This window comes from Panulirus ornatus, chromosome 61 (assembly GCF_036320965.1).
Source record: "Panulirus ornatus isolate Po-2019 chromosome 61, ASM3632096v1, whole genome shotgun sequence".
Classification (NCBI taxonomy): Eukaryota; Metazoa; Arthropoda; class Malacostraca; order Decapoda; family Palinuridae; genus Panulirus; species Panulirus ornatus.
In genome coordinates this window covers 593816-615048 of record NC_092284.1, presented here as the reverse complement: position 1 = coordinate 615048, position 21233 = coordinate 593816, and the positions used below count along the sequence as shown (strand labels likewise).

The window sequence follows — 21233 nt, the reverse complement described above, 5'->3', positions numbered from 1 at the left end:
CACATATTTTCTAAAACTGTGGACAGGTGGTAGGTTGTACTGGAGTTTATTGCAGTATTAAGGTCACTGGGGAATATATGAATGCAATACTTATGGATTATGTTTTTGACAGTTGTGGGGTAAATCCAAATGTAGCAGATAATACGTATTGGTTTGAATATACTGGACTGTATATGAATCGTACAGTGAATGGGCAAAAATCAGTTTTTGCTCAAAACCTGAAAAATTGTTAGTATAGACAAATATTAATTATTGCTCTCACAAGTCTTGAGATATTTCCGAGGTTAAGGTTAGATACTAGTATCAATAAAAAAAAAATTAATGCTAAAAACATGTCATTACAAAACAAAGGAAAAGACAAAGTTGTAGAAGCTTAAAGCCTTCAATACCAACATCACACATTATAAAAGTATTTCATGAATCATTAGGTGGAAAAATGAGGATTTCTGGAAGCATATGTTGACATGGATATTATGTCGCACTGCTCCTGATATTGTATATCTACTAGACCACTGTAACAAGCTTTTGAGGACAAAGTTGATGTAATATATAAATAGTCTTCACAAAGACTGTTACAACATGTGGCTATATGAAAAACACAGAATTTGGGCAAATAGAAAAAAAAAAAGAAATTGGTCTTATACTTAATTAAGTCATTTAATTGAAATCCAGTGCATTTTATCTGCCAGCCTTTTATGAATATCATTTGATATAAACATCCCATGTGGGGGCCCTTAAATATCTACTTTGTGCTTATATTGTTATCTCTTGGTAAAGCCCCTTGTGGTTTAAGATTATATTTTTGTTTACCTTTCACTTCGTCATTAGTAGAGTGATTCACGTGTTGTTTTGATAGTAAAAACACTTGTTTTCACCATTTTTGATAAAGTTGCAGATTAATGAATTGTGTTAGTTACCCTCACCATATTTGTAAATTATAACATAGTGACTTTTACAGGTATGCTGACCTTGCTCGGGCATATAAGGATAAAGATAGAGAGTCAGAAAAATTACGTGATGTCCTTACCAAAACACAAGACAAGGCTCTTCGAAAAGTGAGTGAGTTCAGCTTACTATTTAGGAAACTTTCATTGATGTATGCAATTGAATTTATTGGCTTCTTTAGTTTTGACAATGGTTTTATCTTATTTATGCCAAACGCTTTTAGTGATTTCTAATATCTCCTGGTTTTTTGTCATGAATTTAGGGTTTCAAATGCCCTGCAATATTTTTTTTCATACATATTCACCATTTCCTGCATTAGTGAGGTAGCATCAAGAACATTCTTTGGGAGAAGTAAAAACTGGAGGGGAAGATTTCAAGCCCCCTGTTCCCAACCATTTTAGTCTCCTACAACACACAGGGAATACATAGCAAGTATTCTTTCTCTCGTATCCCCAGGGATATACCTCCCCAAAATTATTCTAATATCCTCATCGCACATGCCAGCCAATCGATGTACTCACATGTATTCTAACCGTCTGTATCTCTGATGCCTGCACCCATCTGGAACTCCCTTAAGGGGATGGCCATGGCAATAGAGTCTCCATAAGTAGTGAACTCCAGTGCCACTTTTTAGCCTCTGGTGCCTCACCTCTAACAGGCCACATACAAAGGGTAACTCTGGGTCATTGTTTGCAGAGGCTCCTATCTAATATTTTTCCTTAATGCTTCTACCTAATGTTCCTGCCACATGTTCCTATATGTTACCTCTAGCTGTGTTTCTACCTAATGCTCCTGCTACATGTTCCTATCTGTTACCTCTAGCTGTGTTTCTACCTAATGCTCCTGCTACATGTTCCTATCTGTTACCTCTAGCTATGTTTCTGCCTAATGCTCCTGCCACATGTTCCTATCTGTTACCTCTAGCTGTGTTTCTACCTAATGCTCCTGCTACATGTTCCTATCTGTTACCTCTAGCTATGTTTCTGCCTAATGCCCCTGCCACATGTTCCTATCTTTTACCTCTATCTGTGTTTCTGCCTAATGCTCCTGCTACATGTTCCTATCTGTTACCTCTAGCTATGTTTCTGCCTAATGCTCCTGCCACATGTTCCTATCTTTTACCTCTATCTTTGTTTCTGCCTAATGCTCCTGCTACATGTTCCTATCTGTTACCTCTAGCTATGTTTCTGCCTAATGCTCCTGCCACATGTTCCTGTCTGTTACCTCTAGCTGTGTTTCTACCTAATGCTCCTGCTACATGTTCCTATCTGTTACCTCTAGCTATGTTTCTGCCTAATGCTCCTGCCAAGTGTTTCTACCAACTACTGTACCTATTGCTCCTTCCATTTTGCCAAAAGTCAGAGCAAGTGCATAGTTCTCACTGCAAGAAAATCTAGAGTTATGAAGAATGACTTGTATGAGGTATGTGTTATCAAGTGTTATGTATGACAATGAGAGATTGTATGTTTGTGGACCGAATGCCAGTAGTCCATGTGTGTGTTAAGACAAAGAAAAGACAGCTAGATGAGTCAGAGGAGTGTAACTTGACAACATCTGAAGGGAGAGAGCAGATGAAGCACTAAGGCTTATCCTACATATGCATCACAGCTAAATGGTTGCATATCCAGTTGTATAGGAAACACTGAAAAGTTTTCATCTTTGAAACTACTTGGCTGTTTACAAAAATTTCAGGTTCAGAGCGTCATATCGACATTTACAGTTTATACTATAAATGAAAGGTCTGGCACTATACACTCTTGCCTCTGAAACATTTGGTTTAATATTTGATTTTGTATGGAATGCATTTTAAAATCATATTCTCTTTAAGTATAAGTTCAGTTTCAGTTACTTTTATCTTTGGGCATGTTACTGTTAATTTATGTCAAGTTTGTGTAAGTGAAATTTAGTAGGGTATGTATGATGCAAATCCAGAACACTTAGTTCATGTTTGTGATGGAAACAATATGGATCTGGAGCAAGCACATGATAGGATTGATAGAGAGGCTGTGTGGAAAGTCTTAAGAATATACAGTATGGGAGGAAAGCTGCTGGAAGCATTTGGAAAATTTTATCAAGGGTGGAAGGCTTGTGTATGCGTAGAAAGAGAGGAAAGTGAATGGTTCCAAGTGTAGCAGGGCAGTGTGATGACACCATGGTGGTTCAATTTGTTTGTAGACGGGGTAGTAAGGGAGGTTAATGTGAGAGTCTTAGAGAAAGGGGTGAGCATGCAGTGTGTGAGGGATGAGAGGGCCTGGGAAGTGAGTCAATTGTTTGCTGATGATACAGTACTGATGATGGATTCAAGTGAGAGACCACTGAAGTTGGTGACTGAGTTTGGAAGAGTGTGTGAAAGGAGAAAGCTGTGTGTAAGTGTGAATAAGAGCAAGGATATTAGGTTTAGCAGGGATGAGGGACAGGTTAGTTAAGATGTGAGTTTGAATGGAGAAAAATTGGAGGAAGTGAAGTGTTTTTTAGATACCTTGTACATACCATTGAAGCAGAATGAGTCATAAGTTTGGGGAGGTTGTGAAGGTTCTGGTGGCGCTGAGGAACCTGTGGAAACAGAGAATGTTCTCTGGGAGGGCAGAAATGGGTCTGTTTGAGAGAATAGTAGTACCGACAATACTAAATGGATGTGGGACTTTTAACTACAGATCAGGCTACATGGAGGAGGGTGGATATGTTGGAAATGAAATGTTTGAGGACAATTTGTGGAGGGAGGTGGTTTGGTTAAGCAAGTAATGAAAGGTTAAGAGAGATGTGTGTTACTAAATGGAGTGTGGTTGAGAGAGCAGAGGTGGTTGTGCTGAAATGGTTTGGATATACGGAGAGAATGAGTGAGGTATGGTTGACAAAGAGGATATATGTGTCAAGTGGAGGGAACAAGGAGAATGGGGAGAGCAAATTTGAGTTGGAAGGATAGAATAAGAAGGATTTGGAGTGATTGGGGCCTGAACATGTAGGAGGGTGAAAGGCGTGCATGGGACAGAGTGAATTGGAACACTGCATTATACTGGGTTTGACATGCTGTCAGTGTGGACTGAACCAGGGCATGTGAAGCATCTGGTGTAAATCTTGAAAATGTCTGTGGGGCCTGGTTGTGGATAGGGAACTGTGCTTTCGGTGACTTATACATGACGCTTTGAGAATGGATGTGGGTGGATGTTGCCTTTCTTTGTCTGTTCCTGATGCAACCTCGCTTACATGGGACCTGGCAATCAGGTATGAAAAAATACTTACCAGATGCTTTTCATATATCAATTTAATTTGATGAACTGTATCATTACTGTTTAAGAGCAGCAGGTTGAGGACACTGATTTTCTTGTGATTGGTTTGCATTTCTTAGGTGAGTGAACTTAAGGAGCAGTGTGCATTAGAGCAGCAGGCAAAGGCTCACTTGGAACAGGAACTTCGCAGTGATTTAGAGGAAAGGGACCACAAAATTGCAGCTCTTCAGACCAAGGTATGACTAGTTAGAAGGACAGAAAGGTATTAGAAGGTGGCAGGTTGAGGTAAAGAACTGCAGATGTAGTGGTTTGGCTCTTATGTTTTGATGGAGTACTGTCTTGCAGGGTTGAATATGTATTTACTCTGTGCTTTCACTTTTCAAAGGTATTAGAGAAGGACATTTGCTAAACCAATGCTCTGTGTTCTTGAACATTAACACATTATGTTTGATTTGGTGTTGGGTTCTTTTCAGGATTTAGTAGATGTATGCCTGTATGGATGTAAATGGTATTGACTTACCTATCATCTAGTAAAGTAGTTATTCCATTGGTATCTACTAATTACTATTGCATGATTTGTCTGTTGTGAATAGTTGTGCATGATCTGTATGGTGTATTATGTAGAGTAGTAGGCAGTTCACAAAGTTCTGAGTTTGCCACTCATCCCTTAAGTGAAGAGGTGCAGGATACCAACTCAGAACCCAAAAATGAATTTTGACTGAGGTTGTGGGGAAATTGTCATCTATTTTTAAGAGGTCTGTTGTATGGGTATCGTGTTGTGTTCTTACCACGGTCTTTTGTTTAGTAGTTTTGTCACAGATAGTTGACAATCCATTGTCGTACTTAGAATGTCATTCATTTGTTAAAAGACTTAGGATTATGTATGCTGATTGCATCTCATCGGGAAAGATACTGCTTTTTCTCATGGGAGAATGGGCTGTTTATTTGATGCAAATCATAGCTTCTTTAATATGACAGTGTCTGTTATACATTCTGCGGTGTTTAACATTATGCTTGAATCAAGAGGAGATACTGTGTTGCGGCATAATGTCATTATTACAAGAGACTGTATTTTGTATTTGAATAACTTACCTTGAGAACATTAGACCATTGTAATGTATCATAAGTAACAGAGGACCTTCGACCATTGTAGCATATCAAAGGTGTCAGAGACATTGAAATCAAGGTACAGTGGTTTAAGATTTTCCAAGATAGGTTGTTCAATGGAATGCATAAACTCTTCTACAGAAAATGATGTACTTGATTGTGGAAATGATCAAATCTCTTTTTTTCATATTGAGTTCATGTGGAAAAGGATTAATTCAGTAACTTTGAGTATATATGCATTATAGATAGCAAAACTGAATAAAGTGAAAAGTTAATGTTATATGGTTTGTGTTGGTGTGGATGAATATTACCTAGTTGGTATGAACAGCTTTTCTTTCTTAAAATGAAGTAAGATATTGTGGTCTTGGAACCCAAAAGGTTTTATAGCAAGTCATGATATTAAGGACATATACAGTGTGTATATGTCTTAGTGCATGCAGGTGTGAGTTGAGGCTAATGAGATTTGGTTATGGTCTCTGATTCTTTTATCTTTTAAAGTGGTCCACAGTAGATAGATTAACATTCCCAAAATATATTTAGTCACTGTGGTACTTGAGTGACATGGCACTCATTCAAACAAGTCAGATCAGATGTGTCAAGTCTCTCAGTGTATGAGGACTGTTGATTTGGGAATTGAAGTCCTTAACAGGTTTTCTAACCATGTGGCATGGCATTTGATGCCATTCTTTCATTTGGAATTACTGAATTGATTGTCTTAAACTGCAGCTTGTATGGGAGTTAATATATTAACAGGTACAAATAACTAAGAAACTAACAACTAAAATTGAAAATAAATTTTGACTAATTATTAACGATATGATCATGCCAATTTTATGAGGGCATGTAATGTTAGGCCATTTGTAAATTTGTGTATCTTTGTCTGGAACTGAAGTTGATAAGCACTAGTTTTGCTGATTCAAGTTGGACTTCATAAAATTTTTTTGACCTAAATTTTCATAAAAAGTTTAGATATGGAGTCAAATTAAACTTCCATTAACATATTCATATATGTCTTGCACTTGGCATTACTGGGCTATGCTTAAATTTGGTTATGCTATGAGTGAAAGTTCACTTCAGCAAGGTTGTATCATCATCAGTGGATCAAAATGAGTTCAGTCTTGTTTAGGAACTGCTCATTTAAAAGGAATCCATTATATTCCTGCAACTGATTGTAGTTTAGCATTGAAGCTACAGGAGCCCCATGAAATGGGTCCTTGGTTTATGTGAAAAAAAGATTGTTAAAAACTGTATTTCCTGATAAGTAGTTTTGCAAAATGATGTTGAGTTTGTATCACATTTAGTCAGATTACTTATTGGTACTAAGTTGAAGTTTATAAGTGGAGTGATCATTTGTGCTTGTATAAGCAGCCATATATGGTTTGCAAGGATTTTTGTTGATTTTTTAGCTGAGATGGCACAGGCAACTGAGGCTCTAATCAAGGCCATCCCATTTTTCATACATATTTGTCATTTCCCGCATTAGCGAGGTAGCCTGACCAGGTACCCATTTTACCAACCAACCTGTAGGGGTGGACGAACAGCTAGGTTGACTGTGGCTATGTATTTGGTTGACTATCATTGTATGGTGAAAGTCATGTTCTTTGCAGAGTCATGTTAGATTATGATTTGATTGGATTTTTCATTTTTTCTGTTCTCAACTCAGGTGTATGAAAATGAATTGCAGATCTTCACATATGCCTTCTATTTTGGTGATAATTTTTGCCCTTGCCAGATTTGCATCAAACATAAATCTTTGGTTTGAAAATGAAGCAGAAGGTATCTTCATCTATTTCAACACACTAAGTTCCAAACATTGGAATGCATTTATCTCTATTAAATCATGTTTGACCTTCATTAAACATGTTGAGATTAACTTGTTGATCCTGAGTTCAGATTTTATAATGAATCCAGAGTTAGCATCCATAAATGCTTCTGTATGCACCTCCATTTTTAATTATCCAAATTGAGCATCCACTTGTGCTTTTGTACAAAACTTTGGTTTTCAGTTACTGCCTTTTTAAATCATGTAAATTTTTGATCTGACTTGATTAGCCAACTTACCTATTAATAATCTTAATTAATCTTTAGCATAGTTGTATAAGATCAAGCTGAATTGTGCATTTGTATAATTTGCCTATGTGTTGAATAGCCATATGTGTTGAATATAATTTTTTTAAATTTCCATCTCAAGGCCAATTTAACTTTGACCAGTTTGGTGTGATTACTCACCTGCATATTATCAGTTAGGTTTGAGACATACAGATGATTTATAGATTGACACACATTCATATTTACATACTAAACTTTAGTTCCATTGACTAGTGTTAGTAAATTATACCTTATTTCTGTAGCCATATACATGACCAAGTGTACCATTTTACATCCCAAACTCTAGCTTCAAATAATATTTTCTAAAACATTTTCATCACATTTGATGAAAGGAAGACTACATATGACATGTGGAAATATAATGGAAGATCACTATGGGTATAGAAATGAGTAAGAATGGATGGAATGATGTATTGAAAGGAGGCAAGTATAGACGAGGATAAATGGAGACCCTTTTACCCTGGCCACCACTTTGATGGGAGTTCCCAGAGGGAACGGGCATCAGAGATGTAGATAGGGCTAGTTGGTGGGTGCATTATGTTATTTGATTTTAGTTCTAATTTTTTAGTAATTTCCTTATTGAGAAGTTTTTTGTATTTGATTTTAGATTACCTATTATTAGGAAAGCAAGATGACCTGTGAACAGGTGTTAAGTAATGATAGTTGTTAAGATGTCCTAACTTACATAGATAAGAGTGAGGATTATTTTTGAGATAGAGAATTAGAGCATGATAGTGTTATGTAAGCTGGAGGACTTGAGGAATATGGTGTGATGCTATTTACTTGTGAGGTTTAAGTAGGGAATGGTTAAAGGCACTACAGAGTGGATAATGAGTCCACATTGTTTTATGTGATTGCACTGGAGAGAATGGTTTGTGATACCACATTATGAGAGGTACCAGAGGTAGGGGGCTCAGTATGACTACACATTATGGTATGTGAGGATGGAGTATGATGAGAGGTACCAGAGGGAGAGGGCACAGTATGACCGCACATTATGATATGTGATGATGGAATATGATGAGAGGTACCAGAGGTAGGGGGCTCAAGATGACTGTACATTGTGTATGTGAGGATGGAGTATGATGAGTTACTAGAGGAAGTGGGGTACAGTATAACTGCACATTGTGGTATGTGATGATGGAGTATGATGAGAGGTACCAGAGGTAGGGCATTCAGTATGACTACACATCTTGATATGTAAGGTTGTAGTATGATGAGACATACTAGAGGTAGGGCATTCAGTATGACTACACATCATGATATGTAAGGATGGAGTATGATGAAACTTACTAGAGGTAGTGAACTCGGTATGACTACACATTATGGTATGTTAGGATGGATTATGGTAAGAGGTACCAGATGTAGAAGGCACAGTATGATTGCACGTTGTGTTATATGAGGATGGAGTAAAAAGTAATGAGAGGAAGCAAGAAGGTAGATGTATGAATAATGCTTTTTGCCACTGATTGAGAATTACCTCCATAATAACATTTATGATTATATGCTTTTTATGTGTGTATAGAATTGCATTATTGGTATTTTTTTAAGTTGTTCACTACTTTAACGTTGTTTGAGTGTATGTATTCCTTATTGTGTTGAGTTAATGTAACTATTCATGTTGAATGAACTTATGTAATGGTTTTCTGGATCACTGAACTAAATTGAAATTGGAAGATCATAGTAGATGAACATTGTTGTATTCAACCTTGAAGACAAGATCTGAGATACTCCAGGATCAGTGAGGTAAGGCAAGATAAATAAATTACGAGGTGAAGTTTTATATCCTAGAACTTAAGATCAAATGTTTAGTGCTGTGAATGTGACCAGGACAAGGTCCCACTAGTCATCCAGATGGTGACATCATTAGAGTTGGGAATGTTTGGATGTGCCTTACTCCAGGGGCTGTATTTTTTTTATTTCAATGGTCTAGCTCTCAGCAAAGTGCATTTTCATGGGGATACATATTGGACAGTTTACACAGGTAAGGGTTTAAGTACTGAAGAAGTCATACACTCAGATTGTTAAAGAACTTGTGGGATGATTACTCATGAGGAGATGTAGAGTCAAAGATTAGATACTATAGCATTTGTGAACATTGGAGTGGTTAGACAGAAGGATTGTCACGAAGTGTCAACATTGTTTACTAGAGCTGCATGCAGATGAGGGGCATTGCATTGGAGAGATGTGTTGAAGTTATGCATTGAAGGGGTCATGTATCAAAGGTGTCAGTCACTGGAAGAATCATACACTAGAGGTGTCACACATTAGGGATGTCATTCATCCAAGGGTTTACACACACACTGGGAGTTATGCACACAAAATTTGCACACTTGATGAGTAATGCTGTAGAGGTATGACACTCATAGAGTATTTCAGGGATTTAGCACATTGGAGTTTGTGCATATAAACCATTATGCATTTTTTCAGTTACGAATTTGAGGGGTTATTTGCTCAGGAGGTAAAGTATTCAAGTGGTTAAGTGTCCGTAAGGTTACATTCTCTGAGGGTTAAGGGTTGACTGTGGCTGTTCATAGGTGAGTGGACTACGAGAACAGTGCGTCCTTCAGCAGCAGGCCAAAGCCCACCTGGAGGAAGAGCTTAATGCAGACCTGGAGGAAAGGGAGCTCAAGATATCAGCACTCATGACTAAGGTGTGTTAAGGAGAGTCATAATGATATCTGGTTCAAGGATTTTACTGAATCTCTTGGTTCAGGATTATGAAGTGCATTTTTATAGTTGTTTTGGCTTTTTACCCATATTGCATGTGACGACTTTGCATGTGGTGCCTTGCTTTGAATGTGGGAGATTGCACATGCTTTAGATTGATAACTTGTATTTTCTAGTTACAATTCTAAACAGTTTCTTAGATGATGGCTGATATGAATTTGAAGTGTTCCTTTTATTTTGTTATAAGAAATAGAAGACTGTCAAGTCAGAAACTGAGATACAATCAACAAAATATAAGTGATGAGGGCATATTATAGAATTTATACAGTACTTGAAGATATAAAATAGCTGATGAATCTTCATATGCATTGTATGTAAAGTGGATAATGCGGTATTTTATTTTAGAATTTTTAAGGTTCTTAGAGGCTTTCTTACAAATATCATGATGAAGCAAAATATTTATGAAAAGTTCTGTATAGGACTTTTTGTATCTGATGTAAGTGGCTGTGCAAGATATTGACTTAAAATGCTTGAATGTGATAATTTGTTTACCCATCTGGGTAATGTGCTATACTGGGTTATGAAAGGTGCTGAACCATTTTTGAGTTCTTATTACACATGAAGTGATGATTATAACGCTTGTATTAAAGGTGTTGTATCTGCCCTTAATTGTTATATTTTGCATCATTGATTTTAAGGCAAGCTAAAGGTGTGAATAGTAACTCCCACACACCATTAACTTGTATTAATTGGGGTGACTGTTATGAGTTTTTTAAATACAGATTATCTGATTAGAATGTTTTCCATGCAGTCATAGAAAAATATAGACTTAAATGAAAACACAGATGTTTATCCTGATCTGACATGAGCAGGCTCTTATGCAGTGTGGAGGTTTGATGAAGGGTGGCAGGTGATATAATTTGAGCTTTACACTAAATCTTGGGTATTCAAATTACTTGGGTTGAAAGATATGCAGCTGATGTATGTAATGCCGCACTCTCATCTAATGTCTGTGAAGCATATAATTTCACAAAGACCTTATCACAGAATATAGTTTGAGTGGTACCAGTGGCTCTTTTTCATTTTAAGCTAATGCTGTAAATCTATGAAGATTAAAACATTTCAAACATAAATTCCTTTTTTCATTCATGTTATGAGATGAAAAATTTTAAGCATTTGTGTTTCATTTTGCTGAATTTGTAGAGGCCATATTGGAAGGGTTCACTGTATGTACAAGTGACAGTATTGAATTGAGATTTATGTTTAACATATCACATGGCTGTAGCTTTGGTGCATTTCCCACAACAGATAGAAAATGGATGTGAGCAATTGAGGCCTTTCTTTGTCTCTTCCTGGTGCTACGTAGCTAAATTGGCAAACAAAAATGAAAAAAGAAATCATGGATTAACACTGTACCCTGAATCAGTCCTTATTTCTTCTCACATAGGAAACATTAGAATATTTAATCACTAATGTGGTTTAAGTGATGAACATCAAGAAAAAACAAGAAGCACAAGAATATATAAGTATTTTAACGTTTTCTTATGGGTCATAACTCACCACCCTCCCTTGGACCATGCCTAACTTAGAATGAGGTAGAGTGCTGTGCTGTACTGTGAATTGCATACTTCAGGTACCTTACTTTATATCAGACATCTATATTTATGAGATATCCGTAGTTTTTGAATTTTAATGTTCTAGACACACTGCTGATACATTTTTTTTTTTAATATCAGATGACAAGATTTAGTATGAGAAGTATGGCTTGATTGTTAAATGCATGGTATTTCCCTTTACTTTTAAAGTGTTTTTCAAGTAGATCTTTGGATGAATATGACTTTCTTCTTGATCTACTGTTTGATGTAATAGCCCACTGATGCACACAGAAAATATCAGTTAAGAGCACTTGCATACTCATGGCCCACACTACTACAGTGTGCATAGTGGACTGATTTGTCCAGGCTCTGACTGTAGCATCTGTGCACCTGGACCACGAATTGGCTCTCGTATTGCTATACCAGTTTTGAACTCTGAAAAATAAAAGACAAATTATTTATATTCAGAACTGTGTACAGATTGTTCTTGTGCAGAATGAGGAAGTGTGCATTGCTAAAGTTTTGACATACATAGAATCCTTGTCCAGTGCATTTTTTCACAATGCAGATTTGTTTATGTGTTGAAACAAATGTGACACTTATTTTTTAAACATGAATAGAGTCTGATGAGCTGTGGGTTTTAATCTGGCATGCTGTGTGGGCTGCACTTACCATGTGGTGTGCAAACACTGGCATCTCTTGCTGCACTCTACTGATCTCACTTTCGTAGTCCCAGTAACTCCGGAGTCCATTGAGCTTTCACCTGCCCAGGTGATTTCTTTAGTTTTATTGCTGTTTTGCCATGCACCTCTGACTTTAGTATGGAACTGAAACATAAAGGCTCTCCAAGTGTTATTGGAATGAAGAGATACCCTAATGTTTTGGTATTAGCTGAGAAAATTAGGATGTAGACAAGTTGTGGTATGATTGTTGTATCTGTCAGCTGCAAGTGCCATGTGATCAAATCGACCATACATATGATTTGTGTAAGTTGGACTCACCTGCTATGTAGTTTGAGGCCAGTGTTCCTTCAGCTTCAAGCAATTAACACTGTACCCTCCAAACTCGCTATCACACTCATCATAAGCACATTATTATCATATAGTAGGGAGTACAGTAAAACAAGTATACCATTCTAATCAGTGTACAAATGTAGTATCAACATGCATCTTCCATTAGTAATTTCTTGCCTTATTATTTGTTTGGTTCATACTACATACAGGTATTCATTCGAGATTTCATCAAAAAGAAACATGTAAATATTTTAATGTAAGTTATGATTCTTGGCTGCTTTCCCATACCCATTCATCCCATAGGTTATAAGTTTGCTCATCATGGCATTTTTCTGGAATATTACTCAAGTTTGGACAAGGATTCGTTTTATATACATATATATGTATTATGAATGATACTGATATGTACAGAATTATTTTCATGATGAAGTATATAACTCAGGAGTTTATAATAATTAATTTTCCTTAAACCATCTACTATAAGTAGTGCAGCATTAAAGAGAGGTAGATTACCTAACTTTATGTTTCATAGTCTTGCAGAAATTGCTGTTACTTTGTTGAATGGAGACATTGAAAACATGGAGAGTCATTCTAAATTTTTGCATTTTGCATTATTAAAATAAGAGAGGGAAGTGCAGCAGAACTCAGTGTGGTGAAATTTTCTAGTCATTTTAATGGAACATTATTGTGAGGTTGACTGAATGAGATCAGTATCCATAATAATTTCTTTAGATTCATGAAATCTTGAACAGTAGTTTATATGGTCTTTTACTAATTTGTAACATTAATTGTTCAACTAGAACTCCTGTTGAAAGTATGTATTAGTGTTATGTCAAAATCTTAAAGAATAATACAATGAATATCCACAAAAATTTTCCACTGGAGGGTTGTTGGAATGAGGATGGCAGCATGAGGCAGTTGGTCTTGGTTAGCTTTTGCATCACAAAAACTCTATAATGTTTCAGATGATTTTATCCTTCATGTATGTAAGGTAGTAGTATTTTTTCTTTATGTTACAAGAGTACACATTCATGAATGATAATTTTGTACTCAGGTTTATGTATAAACTGTCATTGAAGAGAAAAATGATACTTATACATACTGCTCTGTGTTATTAGCCATGCAACCTTAGATGTCAGATTGATAAGACTGAAAAGGGGCTTGTGAGCCTAGCGTTGCCAAACCTTCATATTTTCAGCTGTAAATATTGAGGTAATTTCCCCTTGTTCTTGTGTTGAATGAAGTAATTTTCTCTGCTGCTATATGCTTTTGATTGCAGGTGTTAAGAAGCTAGTGCTACATTGCAAGTAATTCTTTGTTAATCTGTTATTTTTTATCTCCATTTACATTTTTATTGGATGGATCATTTTTTTTTTTTCTGCTTTGTCGCTGTCTCCCGTGTTTGCGAGGTAGCGCAAGGAAACAGACGAAAGAAATGGCCCAACCCACCCCCATACACATGTATATACATACGTCCACACACGCTAATATACATACCTACACAGCTTTCCATGGTTTACCCCAGACGCTTCACATGCCCTGATTCAATCCACTGACAGCATGTCAACCCCGGTATACCACATCGATCCAATTCACTCTATTCCTTGCCCTCCTTTCACCCTCCTGCATGTTCAGGCCCTGATCACACAAAATCTTTTTCACTCCATCTTTCCACCTCCAATTTGGTCTCCCACTTCTCCTCGTTCCCTCCACCTCCGACACATATATCCTCTTGGTCAATCTTTCCTCACTCATTCTCTCCATGTGCCCAAACCATTTCAAAACACCCTCTTCTGCTCTCTCAACCACGCTCTTTTTATTTCCACACATCTCTCTTACCCTTACGTTACTTACTCAATCAAACCACCTCACACCACACATTGTCCTCAAACATCTCATTTCCAGCACATCCATCCTCCTGCGCACAACTCTATCCATAGCCCACGCCTCGCAACCATACAACATTGTTGGAACCACTATTCCTTCAAACATACCCATTTTTGCTTTCCGAGATAATGTTCTCGACTTCCACACATTCTTCAATGCTCCCAGGATTTTCGCCCCCTCCCCCACCCTATGATTCACTTCCGCTTCCATGGTTCCATCTGCTGCCAGATCCACTCCCTGATATCTAAAACACTTTACTTCCTCCAGTTTTTCTCCATTCAAACTTACCTCCCAATTGACTTGACCCTTAACCCTACTGTACCTAATAACCTTGCTCATATTCACATTTACTCTTAACTTTCTTCTTTCACACACTTTACCAAACTCAGTCACCAGCTTGTGCAGTTTCTCACATGAATCAGCCACCAGCGCTGTATCATCAGTGAACAACAACTGACTCACTTCCCAAGCTCTCTCATCCCCAACAGACTGCATACTTGCCCCTCTTTCCAAAACTCTTGCATTCACCTCCCTAACAACCCCATCCATAAACAAATTAAACTACCATGGAGACATCACACACCTCTGCCGCAAACCTACATTCACTGAGAACCAATCACTTTCCTCTCTTCCTACATGTACACATGCCTTACATCCTCGATAAAAACTTTTCACTGCTTCTAACAACTTGCCTCCCACACCATATATTCTTAGTACCTTCCACAGAGCATCTCTATCAACTCTATCGTATGCCTTCTCCAGATCCATAAATGCTACATACAAATCCATTTGCTTTTCTAAGTATTTCTCACATACATTCTTCAAAGCAAACACCTGATTCACACATCCTCTACCACTTCTGAAACCACACTGCTCTTCCCCAATCTGATGCTCTGTACATGCCTTCACCCTCTCAATCAGTACTCTCCCATATAATTTACCAGGAATACTCAACAAACTTATACCTCTGTAATTTGAGCATTCACTCTTATCCCCTTTGCCTTTGTACAATGGCACTATGCAAGCATTCCGCCAATCCTCGGGCACCTCACCATGAATCATACATATATTAAATAACCTTACCAACCAGTCAACAATACAGTCACCCCCTTTTTTTGATAAATTCCACTGCAATACCATCCAAACCTGCTGCCTTGCCATTTTTCATCTTCCGCAAAGCTTTTACTACCTCTTGTCTGTTTACCAAATCATTCTCCCTAACCCTCTCACTTTGCACACCACCTTGACCAAAACACCCTATATCTGCCACTCTATCATCAAACACATTCAACAAACCTTCAAAATACTCACTCCATCTCCTTCTCACATCACCACTACTTGTTATCACCTCCCCATTAGCCCCCTTCACTGAAGTTCCCATTTGCTCCCTTGTCTTATGCACTTTATTTACCTCCTTCCAGAACATCTTTTTATTCTCCCTAAAATTTAATGATACTCTCTCACCCCAACTCTTATTTGCCCTCTTTTTCACCTCTTGCACCTTTCTCTTGACCTCCTGCCTCTTTCTTTTATACATCTCCCACTCATTTGCATTTTTTCCCCAGCAAAAATCGTTCAAATGCCTCTCTCTTCTCTTTCACTAATAATCTTACTTCTTCATCCCACCACTCACTACACTTTCTAATCACCCCATCTCCCACACTTCTCATGCCACAAGCATATATTCCATTGAAAATCTTAGTGTGGGTTTTAAAGTATGGATTCTGGATGAGTTTGAGAAATATGATGTAGATGAGACTTAGTTTTTCAAATAAACTCTAGTGAAAATTGAATACAGTATGTAGAAAACTTGCATATTTTGAGCTCTCCAATTGTTCAGTAATTGGGATGATATACCCTGTATCATTAAAAGATGTACTTAGGCTGTTAAATTTGCTGGAGCTGGTTTTTGGTAGTGTTTAGTAGTTGATTTATTTAGTCGTATGGCATTTTTAGTATCAGTTCTTATGTTCTAAAAGATTAGTAGTAGTTTTGAGTTTTCCAAGAACATATATACTGGTTTAACTGTTTGATGGATTTGAATAAATTTCATTACTTCCAGGTCCAGTGCTTGTTTTTACACAGAGTCCTATAAGTTTTAGCCATCTGCTATTTTCTTTTTTAAAACACCTCCAGTTACATGGGGTGTATTAGGTGTGTGCAGCGGGAATCTTCATTCATATTCATAGCTTATGTGGTATGTGATAAACAGTGTTCTCTAAGAGTGATGTTTCCTATGCTTATTTCTTGATATGCACCACACACTTATTTGATATTCAGATGAGTCTTGCATCTCATTTCAGGCTTTAACTCCATATGAAGCCCAAGTGAATTCACATTTAGAACATTAAAGGTTTTATACCTTGTTGTTTTGAATTACATTTGTTCTTTGAAATGTACGAGAATATCCTTATTCCAACCTACTGGCACCTTGTCGTAGGAAAAGAGCAAAAAGAAAAAACAGAAATGTATCTAGTTGAAATTGAAATGAATTTTGCTAAATTCTGGTAAAGGAAAAGTTCATAATCATTCAAAAGCTGTCATTTGTTCTTTATAATTCTTCAGTCTTCTATTTGGTTCTTATTAGAGAGGGTGACCATTTTATTAGCTTATATCTAAGAAATGGGGAAGTTTTTATTTAATTTATATTTTTACTTCATAAGAATTGAATGATTCACTCTTTTTTTTGACATTGTTAGTTAATGTTGTAGCTTTGGAATTTTTGAGGGGATAGCTCATTTTTTAGAAAAATCTTGATCTACAGTTTATTCAGCATGTCAATGTCTGGGGTGTTACATATCAACAGTAGGTTTTCTTGAGATTCAGAGTTCGTCATAATCTAATGAATCATAAAGAGGAACATTAGATATTTTGATTCTGTAGGTCTTGTTCTTTCGTCACCATCTTGTCTTTGTACTTAATATTATCACCTGGGTGTTCTTAGTATCTAGCAGTTCCATCCGAATCATCAAAACATCTTAGTACTGTAAGTGTAGTTGAAGACAAGGTATTTTTTATGTTGTTTATGTAGTTACCTTAGGTTATTTTTATGGAATGACCCTAATCTTTAAATTATGAAGTGAAGGTAATTCTGTATTTATGACCAACAGATACCTCAGATGACAACTGCTTTTGGGTGAAGAGATTTCAGTTTTTCCTCGTTTTGACAGTTGAAGATTTTTTCCTGTTTGTGAGATTAAAGTTTTCTTCTGTTTTGTTTACAAGTCTCACTCATTGGTTCTTTGTTGCTTGTTATACTTCTCAAAAAGAGTTTTGCTGCTAGAAGGCTTTATGCAGTATAAAGCATTCTATCTATTGACAGTCTTGGCTTATATGATCTGTTGGTATGAGGCAATAATCACACCCTTATATTTATTGCAGGAAATAAGCTTTGATTGAGGAGCAAACTGATAAGTCTTCTTTAGTTCTGTGGATTACTAGTTGTGCTGGTATGATACCACTGGTTATGATATGGTCTCATGGGTTTGCTTTAGAAGGACAACATTAGCTGATTCATGTTCACTTAACTGAAAAAAAAGTCCTCCATTTTTCTTAATTTGAGAAAGGTCATTGCTCTCAACCTCTTTTTGTGGAGAGGACTTAGAAGCCTAAAGAATACAAACTTTAGATGGCGAAGAAAGGTGTTGAAGTATAGCATTCCTCTCTTAACAGGAATTACCATTTTAAGACTGTTCTTTATTGATTGAGTGTTGGTCATACTTGTTGATCCATGGTCCTAAAATACAGAGATCTGCTTATGTGACACCTTTAATTCCAGTATTACTGTGGAACATGCTCTTTAAAGACACTATAAATATAGGAATCTCACAGTCAAGTACGAATTATATAACAACATTAGAAGAGATATAGATAGTAGAGAAACTTTAGACATTACCATTAATATACGTAGATTGATGAACTTTTTGAAGGATGCCAAAGTATGTAATTGTCTATAAAGATGTTTAAAATTTTAGATAGATTTTTCATGGTAAAAGGTACTGAATGACCATTAGGTTCTGATGCTTTATCTACAGAATCATTTATTGACCCCCATTGTATTGCAGAGGAATAATTGATCATTGTTGTATCGATAAAGATTTTATGGTAGTACAAATTTCTTATGATTACTTTTGATCGATGGAAATGTAGGGACTGTGATTTTTGTCATCCATAGAACTGGAAATTAACCATTAAGGGATATAACACATGTATCATTACTAACCAACAGGAAACCTTCATTTTCATTGTACTTAGATATATGGTCATCCATTATGATAGTAATGGTGGGAAGGCTTAATTGTGAATTTGTCACCCATGAGAGTAGCAGTCTCTGATCTCATAAGAGAGAATTAATGATTGGTATGTGTCATCCATCACACAAGTAAGGGATTGGGTCCTTCATGGGCATTGCTTTGCAGTTCAAACTCAAATGTCTGGCAGTGATTCATATATACTAATCTGCACATTTAATCTGGCAGTACATGTAATGTTCTTTTAAAAGACCAATTTGAAATAGGTAACTCTTTCTGCAGTGTTAGCATAATGTTGCTTAAAAAGCTAAAATTGAGATAGGTAACTCTTGTACAGCAGTGATTAGCAATGATTAACTTAACTATACCCAACAGGTAAAGATCCTACAGGAAGGTGTTACAGGAGATTTGAATAGCACAGTGACATCTCAGAATAATGACCAGTCAGGAGGAACTCAGCAAGATGATCGTTTGATCAAGAACCAGGATGAAGCAGACAGTGTGTCTGCTAGTGATAACTCCTCTGGAATGGATAATGTATCAACTACAGAAAGTGTATCACTGGCAGATAATATTTCTATGGCAGACAGCGTGTCGGTGGCATCTCATGGATCTGCTTCAACAGCAGTCACAGTTAATGTTGAAGCTGAAGAACTAATTGAAAAGCTTAAAGGTATGTTTCAGAAAAAAAAAATTCATACATGTTTGCCATTTCCCGCATTAGCAAGATAGGGTCAAGAACAGATGACTGAGCCTTAGAGTGAAAAATCCTCACTTGGTCCCTTCTTTGTTCCTTCTTTTAGAAAAGTAAGAGGAAGGGGAGGATTTTCAGCCCCTGCTCCCATCCCTTTAAATCACCTTCTACGACACGCAGGGAATATGTGGGAAGTATTCTTTTTCCCCATTCCCCTGTAGGGTATAGCAATGCTGTTTCATGTGAGGTGGGGTGGTGACAGGAATGGATGAAAGGAAGCAAGTATGAATAGTTACATGTGTTTATATTATGTATATGTTGATATATATATATGTATGTATACTCCTATGAGTCCATGGGGAAAATGAAACACGAAAAGTGCACGTTTAGGTTGAGGGGGTTGTTATTTCATGTGTGGCGGGATGGCAATGGTAATGAATAAGGGCAGACAGTATGAATTATGTACATGTGTATATATGTCTGTGTGTGTGTATATATATATGTATACGTTGAGATGTATAGGTATGTATATGTGCGTGTGTGGACAAGTGTATGTGGGTGGGTTAGGCCATTCTGTCGTCTGTTTCCTTGCACTACCTCACTAACGCAGGAGACAGTGAGTGACAAAGTATAATGAATATAGATAATATATACGTGTGTATGTGTGTATGAGTGGATGGGCCATTCTTCATCTGTTTCCTGGCACTGCCTCACTGATGTGGGAAATGGCAATTAAGTGTAATAAGATATAATAAATTATATAATATGTATGTATTTTTTTTCATACATATTTGCCTTAGTGAGATGGCGTTCAGAACAGAGGACAGCCTTAGAGGGAATCTCCTCTCTTGGCCCCTTTCTTTTTTTCCTGCTTTTGGAAAATCAAAATGGGAGGGGAGGATTTCTAGCCCCTGCTCCCTCCCATTTTTTTACTTCTCCAAGAGAGAGGAAACGAGAAGGGGGCCAAGTGAGGATATTCCCTCTAATGCTCAGTCCTCTTTTCTTAATGCTACCTTGCTGATGTAGGAAATGGATAATATGTATGAAAAAGAAATGTATCCCTGGGGATAGGGGATAAAGAATACCGCCTATGTATTCTGTGTGTTTTACAAGATGACTAAAAGGGGTGGGTGCAGGAAGCTGAAAATCCTCCCCTCCTGTTTTACTTCCAAAAAGAAGGAACAGAGAAGGGAGCCAAGTATGGTCATATATGTCATATGTCATATGTTCGTATATGTCATATGTCATATGTTCATATATGTCATATGTTCTTGATGCTACCTTGCTGATGCAGGAAATGGCAAATATGTGTAAAAAATGTATATGTAATAACTTACTTGAACTGCATGGGCAGGAGGATGGGGAGAGTTCTACACTCATGAGGGCCCCTTCTCTTGAACTTTCTCTACTGTTTCAAAACTTTTTAATCTAATGTATGCTGTCGTTATTCAGAGTTTCATAACTCAATTCATTCCATTCATCCACAACACTTATACAATAAAAGTACTTCTTTATAACCTTTAAACTAGTTTATTACTTGATTTCTTGATATGGCTTTCATCTTTTAGCATATTCCATTTAATCACCTCTTTAGTATTTAACTATAGAACTCCTTTTTAATATATATCCTAACTTGTATCTTTACTAGTTTTATGCCATGTTCTCCCATTTAGGGTCATTTGACATTTCTTTTGTTATCTCTATGCCCCTAGAAAGATTATGCATGTAATGGGAAG

General features: G+C 36.8%; 1 protein-coding gene across 13 annotated transcripts in view; it reads left to right on the top strand.

The window, feature by feature from the left end:
• The window catches only part of LOC139767380 (uncharacterized), a 136565-nt gene that overhangs the window by 22386 nt on the left and 92946 nt on the right, over positions 1 to 21233 (top strand). For 11 of the 13 annotated variants that reach the window (XR_011717045.1, XR_011717047.1, XR_011717049.1 and 8 more), the window contains 4 exons: positions 959 to 1055; positions 4292 to 4408; positions 9926 to 10042; positions 19179 to 19476. Coding sequence is in view for 10 of the 13 variants with exons in the window: in XM_071696712.1 (XP_071552813.1) it covers positions 959 to 1055; positions 4292 to 4408; positions 9926 to 10042; positions 19179 to 19476 (629 nt within the window). In the remaining 3 variants the exon portion in view is untranslated. The remainder of the gene's footprint in view (positions 1 to 958; positions 1056 to 4291; positions 4409 to 9925; positions 10043 to 19178; positions 19477 to 21233) is intronic. The other 2 variants (XM_071696714.1, XM_071696713.1) reach the window with 1 other exon arrangement.